This window comes from Nicotiana tabacum, chromosome 4 (assembly GCF_000715075.1).
Source record: "Nicotiana tabacum cultivar K326 chromosome 4, ASM71507v2, whole genome shotgun sequence".
Taxonomy (NCBI): domain Eukaryota; kingdom Viridiplantae; phylum Streptophyta; class Magnoliopsida; order Solanales; family Solanaceae; genus Nicotiana; species Nicotiana tabacum.
In genome coordinates this window covers 97216347-97228416 of record NC_134083.1, presented here as the reverse complement: position 1 = coordinate 97228416, position 12070 = coordinate 97216347, and the positions used below count along the sequence as shown (strand labels likewise).

Sequence of the window (12070 nt, the reverse complement as noted above, 5' to 3'; positions counted from 1 at the left end):
AAAAAATAAATACTAATAAAATGAAAATACATGTGGAGCAATAAAATTTTAAAAAAAACATGCATGCGGAGTACAAGACTAGACATAATTCAATATTGAATTTTCAAAATATATATATATTGAGGGGTCTTTGTTAGCCAAGATGTTGGCATCAATCACTGGTAGAAAGCTAAAGTCTGTACAAACGGAAAACATTTTCTGATCTCCTTTTATTGTTATTCCTCTTCTTATTTCTTCCTTAATATGTAGTCCCTATATTCTGTTTATAAGATCTGGTTTCTCAATATATGAATATTAGCTCTGAGTACTTCTTTACTTTTCACTTACCCTAAAAAACCCATTTATTCCCTTTTCACCAATCTTCTTTAAATCTTCTCAACTATTCGATATTGATCTTCTTGTGGATCTTCTCCTTCGTTGCTTTAATATTTTGTTTTTGGACTGTTTTTATAGCTTTACTTCACAAATAAAGAAAGGAGTTGAGGGTTAGTTTAAATTTAAGTTTCTATAGCTAGGAACTTTGTTTTATTATATCGGATATTATTGTTTGATAATTCATAAAGAAAGAAGCAGATGTGCAGCAGGGGCCATTGGAGGCCTCAGGAAGACCAGAAGCTTCGGGAGTTAGTGGAAAAATATGGACCTCATAATTGGAATGCTATAGCAGAAAAGCTTCAAGGAAGATCAGGTAAAACAAACTGAAAATCATCGTTGATATACTCCCTCCGTTCCAATTTATGTGAACTCATTTGATTGGGCATGGAGATTAAAACAGAGAAAATTTTTGAACTTGTGGTGTAAAATGAAGCACATATATTTTGTGTGGCTATAAATCATTGCATAAAGGTAAACTATTTCCAAATAGGGAAAGGGGTCATTCTTTTTTGTACAGACTAAAAAGGAAATAGGTTCACGTAAATTGAAATGGAGAGAGTATTAATTATTATACAACTAGCTGTATTTTCCATTTTTCTTCAGAATGTCTTTCTTTCTTTTGTACATATATACTAGTAATAGCTTTGTGGTGTCTAGTGTTCAAGACCAACAAGGTTTTGATAATCATAAGATGTGGAGTATAATTTATTTTCAAGAAATTTAATCTAATTTCCTTTTTACTTATTTGTTGTTATGCTTATTTATTATTCAGCTCAAAGGAGTTTGGTTATTTTGCTTCATTTTTTCCACTATGAAATGGTCTAAAGAAAACTTCTTTTTTAGCAATGTTTAGTTTTAGATTTGGTTGTTTGTGCTCACCGGAAACTAGGGTTTGATGAGGACAGTTCGATTTTTTCCCTTTTTTTTATTTTAGGGAAAGTGGTTGTTGTTCTATCGCCAAGAAGATGGTCATATTTCCTTGTTGTTCCTCTTTATTTTTATTTTATTTATTAGCACTCATCTATCATACGGGTACATTCGATAGAGTTTCAGCTTGATTACTTTTCCAATATATTTTCTTTTCTTTTTTCCTTTTATAATTTTTTTTCTTTGTTTAGGATGTATCTAGGATTTGATTGCAATAATTTTATATGGAAGTCTTTTTCTCATATCTGTATTACGGTCAAAAACTTACTCATATGTTTTAACTAAACCATATTAATTTTTTATGGTTAGGTTATATGTATATTAATTTTTTAATTTGTTAAAGGTATCACTAAAGCTAAGCTATACTGACTTGTGGTGATGGGGGTTTAACATGACTCCTACGTGTCTGTATGTGTAATTGTCTATGGTTTAGTGATGATAGAGAATGTAGGATACATGTTATGTATTGAGTTAGTGTAAACTCCAAGGGTGAGTATGTTTTTTCCTCTGTATTACTATGTGATATTGGCTTCTTGAATTTGGAAAAACAAATATATGAATAAGCAAAAGGAAAATTGATGTAGTTCAATTTTCTTTGCATCGTGAAACAACTAATTATGGAAAGGAAATATTAAAGATGATAAATATTGAAACTCGATAAAGTCATGCTTGTTACTATATATCTTGTAGGGAAGAGTTGTAGGCTGAGATGGTTCAATCAATTGGATCCAAGAATCAACCGAAACCCTTTCACAGAGGAGGAAGAAGAAAGGCTTCTTTCTGCTCATCGGATTCATGGCAATCGATGGGCAATAATAGCGCGTCTATTCCCTGGTCGGACTGATAACGCTGTCAAAAATCATTGGCACGTAATTATGGCACGAAAATGCAGAGAACGGTCCAAGATTTATACAAAAAGAGCTGTCGCTGCTGCTCATAAAAAATCAATGAGCAATGAGCAAGAATCGTCGTCGTCAAGACAGCAAGATAATTATATGCAAATAAGTAATGAGATCATGATAACAAGGAGATTCAACCCTTTTGTTGATGATCAGCAGTTTTCAGAAAGATTTGCTTATCCTAATTTAATATACAACTATTCCTTTTATCCGAAGCTGCTTCACAATGACTATCTTTTTCATCATGCAAAGATGGATCAAGGTAATATTGTTATCCAACTTTTAGACATTTCTTTTCTTCTTTTTTTTGCTAATCCTTTCTATCTTGGTCTATGTGAGTTCTCTTAATAATGTTTTATGAAATTTCTTCAATCTTACTCTACGTACTTTTCATTTTGTCCATTCGGGGATATTGGATTAAACCTACTCAGCTTCTTTTCATTTAACCATCTCATATGATTTTCATTTTCTTGAAATAAAGAACTCTATAATATTTAATTAGTACTAGAAAGAATCCCCACCCCCCACCCCCACATCTGCCTTTACTATTCTGGTAAAACACTTTTCTTTTTCTTTTTTCCTTTGATTTTCTCAAGGGATATCCATTTTCCAGAAAACTTTGGAAGAAAAAGACATGTCGTCCGTAGTTCATGCTAATTGACAATTAAGGTTTTTTTTTTTTTACAAGAAAAGATAAGTATTGAGTAGCTAGCTAAATTATCGAAATATTTGTCTAACTATCCTTTGTCTCTCCCTTAAACGTCTCATTTAACTAACATTTCACTAATTAGAAGAATAATAAGGTTGGATTTAAAAAAGAGTAATAAATGACTTTTTATTTTTCTAAAACATCAATTATATTCGACCATAGGTAGTACAAATAAATTATTCGGAAGTAGCTCTAGGGAAAGTTTTTTCTTTTGTTGATAATGATATTCCCTTACCTATTTCTTTTCCTTCTAGTTTTATGTACAGATGAAAACCAACCAACGGAATTCTATGACTTTCTACAAGTGAATACTGACTCTAACAAGAGTGAGGTGATAGACCATACGTCTAGAATAAGAAATGATGAGGAAATTGAACAGGAAGCTGTTGATCTTCATCAGAGCGCACAATTCATAGATTTCTTATCAGTTGGAGACTCAGCATAAACTTGTATATATCAAGAAAAATCCTCTAGTTTAGAACATATGTATAATGCTCTGATCTTTACTGTGAAATCCTAGAGATTTCTGCATGGATGAAGTTCCAGAATATTCCAATATAATTGTATTAGAAAAACAAAAGATTAACTTTTAGATCTATAAAAATGATCTTGTTCATGTAATTCAAACAATTGAGACGCTACCAGGTTAGTTGAAAAACAATTACAAGTATTTGTGTGTATTATTAAATACACGTTAAATGGTATCAAATTTTATGTCTTTCACGCTTTAAATGTCCAGTTGTGGATGTGTCAACGAATTTAGTTAGTCTCACGTTTGGTGAAGGCGAACTATAGTCGCTTTTTACATTCTTGTAACTTCACCTCATGAGCAAGTTATTGAAGTTAAGATTGATTCAATATTCGCTTTTCTGAACAAAATCAAATTAATGGGCAAAAGGATTTTTGAAAACTGGCACATAGAGTAACTCACAAACATCTGAACTGAGAACCAAGCATGCGGATATTCTATATTATAGACTTAATTTCAGTTGATTTCATATATATTCTTGATTTTACTACACTATTACTCATGTTCATCATTAATAATTTTATGGTGTTCTGTTCTATCTATCATGTAGAATACTAGCAATTTTATATTCCATCAGATAAAGTAGCTAGCTATTTCAATATGGTAACATTGTAAGTAAAATTTATATCTATTTAATAATATAATATGGTAAATTTCGCAAATGATCACCTAACTTTACATTTTTTGTGCACCAAGTCACAGGACTTTGTTGTCACATGGAAGTCACAACAATATCACCATGGTAACTAAATGGTCATTATTGCCGGAAATGTGTGAACTTATTTGTATCAGTTTCCCAAAAATCAAGTTGTTACTGTTCATCACCCTGAAATTAAATAATTGTATTTTGTAGAGAAATAGGCTTGAATTAATTAATATACCATGACGAATAGTGCATAATCACTATTCCCTCCATCCCAAATTAATTGTTATATTCGTTTCTCGAGAGTCAAACTTTATTATTAAAAAAATTATAATCTGTAATAATTTTCATATAAATTTTAATATCTAAATTTTAGTTTTAAAATGTTAAGTTGACTTAATTCAATTGACTTTCGAAAAGTGAAACATGACAACTAATTTAGGATTAAAGAAGTATAGATCAGCAATATAGCAGAAGACTTCTCAGTATACCAGCAAAATGTATTCTTTAGTTATGCGTCTGCAATGCTGTACATTATTCGTCGTATTGATCACATACGTTTTGAACTGTAAATTACATAGCAAAATCAGGAATTTAAAAGAACAGTTATCGTCAAGGAGAAAAAAGGTTATAAATCTATTAACATCATGGTTAATTTCTACCATTATTAATTCTCCATAATGACACTGAGGTACTAATACTATGCGATTTGATGCTGTTTAGGAATTGAAAATCGTGATTAATGGTTTTGACAGGACACATAACAACTCTTCAGGCCCCTCCCTGCCCCTCACAAGCGGCGGATTCAGGATTTCAACAGGATGGATACACTATTGCGAAAAGGTGGATCTAGAATTTACGTTTGACGGGTTTAACTTTAGTCTCTTACCATGAACCCATTATACTTTTAAAATTATAGGTTCAAAATTATATTCTTTTTGAAACTTTAGTAATTTACACACATATACATATATACTCCGTCCGAAAACAAGATTGTTCAGAGTGAGATTTGAACTGTCATTTTCACTTATAGAGGTACACCTATATACTTTTGACGGGTTTAACTTTAGTCTCTTACCATGAACTCATTATACTTTTAAAATTAATTATAGGTTCAAAATTATATTCTTTTTAAAACTTTAGTAATTTTCACATATATATCTATACTCCGTCCGAAAACAAGACTGTTCAGAATGGGATTTGAACTGTCAATTTTACTTATAGATGTACACCCAATAATAATACACCATAAGAGTCTTTGGGCATGGGTTCAATATACATATAGTTAAGTAATTTGAGGAATACAAAATTGTTATACATGGTTTAGGGAGAGGAGTATAGGTTCAAGTGAATCCATACCCCTCGACTTGAATACGCCTCTGCCTCACCCCACTCCCACTCTCACCCCACCCCCACATCACACACACTCACAAATCATGTACATTCGACGTGTCACCTTTGAGTAACATTAAGGATGGTGAAAATTCTTGGATGGGCCCAATTTGTTTGTCATTCAATTGATTATAACGTGGTTAATGAGTTAATCATCCATTGACCAGATTTTAATTAACGCACTAGTTCAGGGTGAATTCCCCTCCAACTTTGTAAAAACAAAACAAACTGAACTCTGATAAAGTACAGTCTAGTTGGAACTAAAGCAATATATTGTCATTCTGGAAGAATATAACACACGAAATAAAAATTATAGCATTATGAACTAGTTCATCAATAGTGTTGCATTCTCTCTTCTTTTTTTTTGGTTCAAAAATATTAAAATTTTATTATTTCTAATGTCTACCAAATTGTTTCTATTGCATTAGGTGACGTTTTAACTATTGCAAAAATTAATTGAATCATACCGTTATTCAAGAAAAGTTGAGATGATTGAGACAGTTTCAAAAAGTTTAATATTGATTATATATAGGAATAACTGAAAAATGTTAAATGTTCTACGGGTCAGTTTGTAATAACAGGAAGTTAGAGGAGTTAGTTGTTATAGTTGGTTAGAGGTCGTTAACACTGTTCTATATAAGAACTAGCAGATATGTACTCAGTACACAGGAAATGAAAATATTCCCTCTATTATCTCTCTAGAGACTAGAACCTTCTTCTGACTATCGATTCCTACTCTTAGCATGTTGCAATTGATAGTGTTCCACACTGAATCAGAGTTAGTTGATATTTGACATTATATCAGAGTAACGAACATGAGGACGTTAGCTCCGACGAGATATTCCGGCGAAGTAGCTAGAATTTGGGGAAATTCACCGCCGACGAAGCACAATTCCAATCCGCCATGGCAGAAAATGAAGTAACCTCACTCGAGCACAATCATCCTCTATTTCTTCAAGCAACAGATGCTCCATGACTAGTTTTGTATTCAATTAAGCTCACATGGCCGGAAAACTATGCCTTGTGGAGTAGGGCAATGAAACTAGCACTTATGGGGAAAGGCAAGCTTGGATTTGTAGATGAAACATGTGTAAAAGGCTCGTACAAAGGAGAATTCGTGGCGCAATGGAAAAAATGTGATGTGATCGTATTGTCATATATTGGAAGCACAGTCTTCAGTGAATTGATGCCAAGCATAGTATTTGCACCTAATGCTAGGGGCATGGAGTGATTTTAAGGAAAAAATTGATAGATGGAGTTTGACAAGGATATATCATCTCTGGACATAAATTGCTCGTTTAAAACAAGGCACAGATTTTGTAACAACCTACTATACAAAAATGTCAAACTTATGGAGTGAATTAGATGTGTTGGTGCATCTACCATCTAGTGATTGTGAGGAATCGAGACCTTCACAACAGGAAATATAATTTTTTGTGGCAATATTTTTTGGCAACTTATGTCACGCCCCAAACCTGGGGAGGCGTGGCTGGCACCTGGTGCCGTGCTGCCCGAGCGAACCACTCTGTAACTCATGATCGTTCGACCAAAACTAGAACATATATAGGTCGAGTTAGTTGAACTCATTCCTTTTGTAACTATTTTGGGCCCACATGGCCACAACTCATAATGTACAACTGTAAGTAGGAAACATTGTATCAATGAACCATCTTTCTTAAAACATGAATACACATGGGCCGTCAAGGCCTCTAATATACTGTACAAAATGAACCCCTGTCTATAAAGCCTCTAAGATTATTTGACATCAAATGGGACAGGGTACCGGCCTACCCATAAATCTGTAGCAAAACTCTGACACGATGACTTATAGATTCGACTGCACTCCGAATGAAGTGGAGTCTTATCGACCCTTCGCTGAATGCTAACCTCGTCTACTATGAGGGCTCGACCAACTGATTATCTATACCTTAGGCTTAAATGCAGCGTCCCCAACAAAAGGACGTCAGTACGAATAATGTACTGAGTATGTAAGGCAGAACTAAAATATATCCATAAGTCAACATTAATTAAAGAGATATAAGAATCAACATGAATCTCTGCAATGCCACCGTATATGCATACTTAGTATACTTATATATATAATGCTTCTCTTTGAGACTATTAGCAATATCGTGTGATGCATGACTACCCAACTTATCTGTGGTAACTGCCCGACCGGCCGTAGCGCGGTGGTAAATGCATGACTGCCCACCCGAATGTAGCTCGGTGGTAAATGTGTAACTGCCCAACCAGCCTTAGCTCGGTGGTAAATGCATGACTGCGTGACCGGCTGTAGCACGGTGATAAATGAATATACAAGTCTGCCCAACCGGCCGTAGCACGGTGGTAAATGCATGAAGCTGCATGTATCACTATATTATAAACATTTAAAACTTTATCAAATACCTCAATAGAGACTTAGGAACATACTTAGACATGCTTGAATATCACTTTACAGAATGAATAACATAGACATCCTTAACTGCTACCATTTATGGAATAGCATTACGTTTACGTATCGTTACTTGGATCATGCCAAAAGAAAATAAGGGATAGCCTTAACATACCTGAGCCGGTTCTCTTAATAATCCCTCTAATATACGTCTTTTACGAAAAATACGTAACGCCCGATCGAAGTAGGAAAAAATCCTTAAGATATTCTTGATATCATAGCATGTTATTTCTTATCCGACTAATAATCACTTCATACTCTACATCATCAAACAATTTGCTTCCGGCCTTCTTCTGCCATGTATTCCCAAAATTTCTCCAAGTTCATTACCAATAATAAAACCAAGACAAAGGAAATTATCAAAGGCAACTTATGTGTTATTCCTCCAAAGACAACTTATGTTATTCCTCCAACGTGTAAACAAAGCCACTTAGGTATTATGACTCATCATACACCTTGGTGCCACCAAGTTACATGGCTCTAAGAGTCATTAATTTGGAATGTGGGGGGAGGGGGGATGCTGCCACGTTAGGCCTTGTAGGCCTTATCCAAACTTTTAATTAATCTTTCACTAAAATTATTAATTACCCACTTATCCACATAATGAGAATTATCCCAAATTAATTAAAATACTACTCACTTTTAACATATCTCATACACCTTACTATCATGGTCATGTGGTACCATATAAAATCAATACATACACTATTATTTTATTAAAACATCCATGTAAAAATACATATATTTTTTCAACTTCTAATTTTCTTAATCTCATATAAATAGTACAAATTTTCGTACGCTTAATTCTTAAAATGGTAAACGATAACCTTCTTTTCTTGTGAGAAAATAATTTCTATCTTTACAATAAAGAAAATCTCATAAACTTTCTCATATTATGTGTATAATTTAAAGCATATTCGAAAGTAGTAATATTAATAACTATATAAAATCATATTTTTCACACCTTCTTTTACAAAACTGTTCCACTCAAAATACCATATCAAATGTATATAACGGTATCAAGGTTGTTAAACTTACAGGGTCTTACAATAACATAGTCACAAATTTTCTATAATCTCATGAATGGTCTTAATCCCTTCAAGCTCATATGGATTACTACGACTTATCCTAATATCAAAGTACGGGATGTAACATTCTTCCCCCCTTTAAAACATTCGTCCTCGAATGTTAACTCTTAGAGATTTACAAACTTTTGCTAAGGTATCCTCTGTAAACTAAACTAAAATCCAACCCCTATCTGAAGTCTCGACTATTCACAATCTTTTGTATTTGAGTATCTAATATCTTCTTCACCTTTACCTTACTCACTTTTCAATCTCGCATCGTATCTTCTGTTTCTTTCATAACCTCCCTTCCACGTAAGTGAAAATTATGCTTTAAAGCTCTACTGTGATACCTGCATCTCTAGTAATCCAGTGAAAGCTTCATGCTGACTTCTTACGACTCAGCTCTATGGAACGATCTGGAAACAAAAGAAGAGTAATATTTTCTAAATGCCCTATAGCCTGTCAATTATAAATGTGGCGCGCAACATAAGCATAAGTGAGACTCTACTAGGAACGGCTTTGTAGATTTTCTAGGACATGACTTGCTCTGATATCACTTTGTCACGCCCCAAACCTGGGGAGGCGTGACTGGCACCGGTGCCGTGCTGGCCCGAGCGAACCACTCTGTAACTCATGATCGTTCGACCAATACTAGAACATACATAGGTGGAGTTAGCTGAACTCATTTCTTTTGTAACTATCTTGGGCCCACATGGCCACAACTCATAATGTACAACTTTAAGTAGGAAAACATTGTATCAATGAACCATCTTTCTTAAAACATAAATACATATGGGCCATCAAGGCCTCTGACATACTGTACAAAATGAACCTCTGTCTACAAAGTCTCTAAGATTATTTAACATCAAGTGGGACAGGGTACCAGCCTACCCATAAATCTGTAGCAAAACTCTGACACAATGACTTATAGACTCGGCTGCTCTCCGAATGAAGTGGAGTCTTACCGATCCTTCGCTGAATGCTAACCTCGTCTACTATGAGGGCTCGTCCAACTGATTATCTATACCTGAGGCTTAAATTCAGCGTCCCCAACAAAAGGACGTCAGTACGAATAATGTACTGAGTATGTAAGGCAGAACTGAAACATATCCATAAGTCAACATTAATTAAAGAGATATAAGAATCAACATGAATCTCTACAATGCCACCATATATGCATACTTAGTATACTTATATATATAATCCTTCTCTTTGAAACTATTATCCATATCGTGTGATGCACGACTGTCCAACTGATCAGTGGTAACTGCCCGACCGGTCGTAGCGCGGTGGTAAATGCATGACTGCCCGACCTGGCGTAGCTCGGTGGTAAATGCATGACTTCCCGATCGGTCGTAGCACGGTGGTAAATGAATATACATGTCTGCCCAACCGGCCGTAGCATGGTAGTAAATGAATATGCATGACTGCCCAACCGGCCGTAGAACGGTGGTAAATGCAAGAAGCTGCATGTATCACTATATTATAAACATTAACATCTTTATCAAATACCTCAATAGAGACTCAGGAACATACTTAGACATGCTTGAATATCCCTTTACAGGAATGAATAACATAGACATCCTTAACTGCTAAGAGTAGAACCATTTATGGAATAGCATTATATTTACGTATCATTACTTGGATCATGCCTAAAGGAAATAAGGGATACCCTTAACATACCTGAGCCGGTTCTCTTAACAATTCCTCTAATACACGTCTTTTGCAAAAAAATACGTAACGCTCGATCGAAGTAGGAAAAAATCCTTAAGATATTCTTGATATCATAACACATTATTTCTTATCCGACTAATATTTACTCCATACTCTACATCATCAAACAATTTGCTTTCGGCCTTCTTCTGACATGTATTCCCAAAATTTCTCCAAGTTCATTACCAATAATTAAACCAAGACAAAGGAAATTATCAAAGGCAGCTTATGTGTTATTCCTCAAAAGACAACTTATGTTATTCCTCCAACGTGTAAACAAAGCCACTTAGGTGTTATGACTCATCATACACCTTGGTGCCACCAAGTTACATGACTTTAAGAGTCATTAATTTGGAAGGGGGGAGGGGGGATGCTGCCACGTTAGGCCTTGTAGGCCTTATCCAAACTTTTAATTAATCTTCCACTAAAATCATTAATTACCCACTTATCCACGTAATGAGAATTATCCCAAATTACTTAAAAAACTACTCACTTTTAACATATCTCATACACCTTACTATCATGATCATGTGGTACCATATAAAATCAATACATACACTATTATTTTATTAAAACATCCATGTAAAAATACATATATTTTCTCAACTTCTAATTTTTCTAATCTCATATAAAGAGTACAAACTTTCGTACACTTAATTCTTAAAATGGTAAAAGATAACCTTCTTTTCTTGTGAGAAAATAATTTCTATCTTTACAGTAAAGAAAATCTCATAAACTTTCTCATATTCTGTTTATAATTTAAAGCATATTCGAAGTAGTAATATTAATAACTATATAAAATCATATTTTTCAAACTTTCTTTTACAAAAATATTTCACTCAAAATAGCATATCAAATGTATATAAACGGTATCAAGGTTGTTAAACTTACAGGGTCTTACAATAACATAGTCACAAATTTTCTATAATCTCATGAATGGTCATAATCCCTTCAAGCTCATATGAATTACTACGACTCATCCTAATATCAAAGTACGGGATGTAACAACTTATCTTTTTGCTACAATAAGTAAGGTATTTGTGGCGACTCAAAAACTCTTGCAACAAAAGGTGATACTTTTAGTGGTGACCCTTAAAGTCGCCAAGATAAAGAACAATTCAGTGACGACTTTGTTTTGATAGCCACTAATATGTATTCGTTTTATCTAATTAAATATGGCTGAAAAAAATATTGTAGCGATCTATAAATAGTTGCCACTAATTGGTGTTTCGTGGCGACATCGTCGCTACTAAAGTTGAGCTTTTGTATCAACTTCTTAGGTCGTTACTAATATTTTTATTTTAATATCGGTACTTCAATTTCTTAATTTAGATAATTCAAAAAGAAAAGAGAAAGGAGAAACA

At 33.9% G+C, this 12070-nt stretch overlaps 1 protein-coding gene across 1 annotated transcript; it reads left to right on the top strand.

Moving 5' to 3' along the window:
• Positions 1-400: 400 nt before the first annotated feature.
• LOC107770996 (transcription factor MYB54-like) lies at positions 401-3512 on the top strand. Its single transcript, XM_016590323.2, has 3 exons — positions 401-688; positions 1993-2463; positions 3165-3512. Exons 1-3 carry the CDS (start codon positions 574-576, stop codon positions 3353-3355), a joined length of 777 nt encoding a protein of 258 aa, XP_016445809.1. The 5' UTR covers positions 401-573; the 3' UTR covers positions 3356-3512.
• The last annotated feature ends 8558 nt before the right edge of the window (positions 3513-12070 follow it).

What these genes read in the sequence shown, in the direction of transcription:
- LOC107770996 (XM_016590323.2), top strand. Translation starts at nt 574, where the DNA reads ATGTGCAGCAGGGGCCATTGGAGGCCTCAGGAAGACCAGAAGCTTCGG. An exon ending in AAAGCTTCAAGGAAGATCAG is followed by an intron (nt 689 to 1,992) that starts GTAAAACAAACT and finishes TATATCTTGTAG; the next exon opens with GGAAGAGTTGTAGGCTGAGA. An exon ending in TCATGCAAAGATGGATCAAG is followed by an intron (nt 2,464 to 3,164) that starts GTAATATTGTTA and finishes TTTTCCTTCTAG; the next exon opens with TTTTATGTACAGATGAAAAC.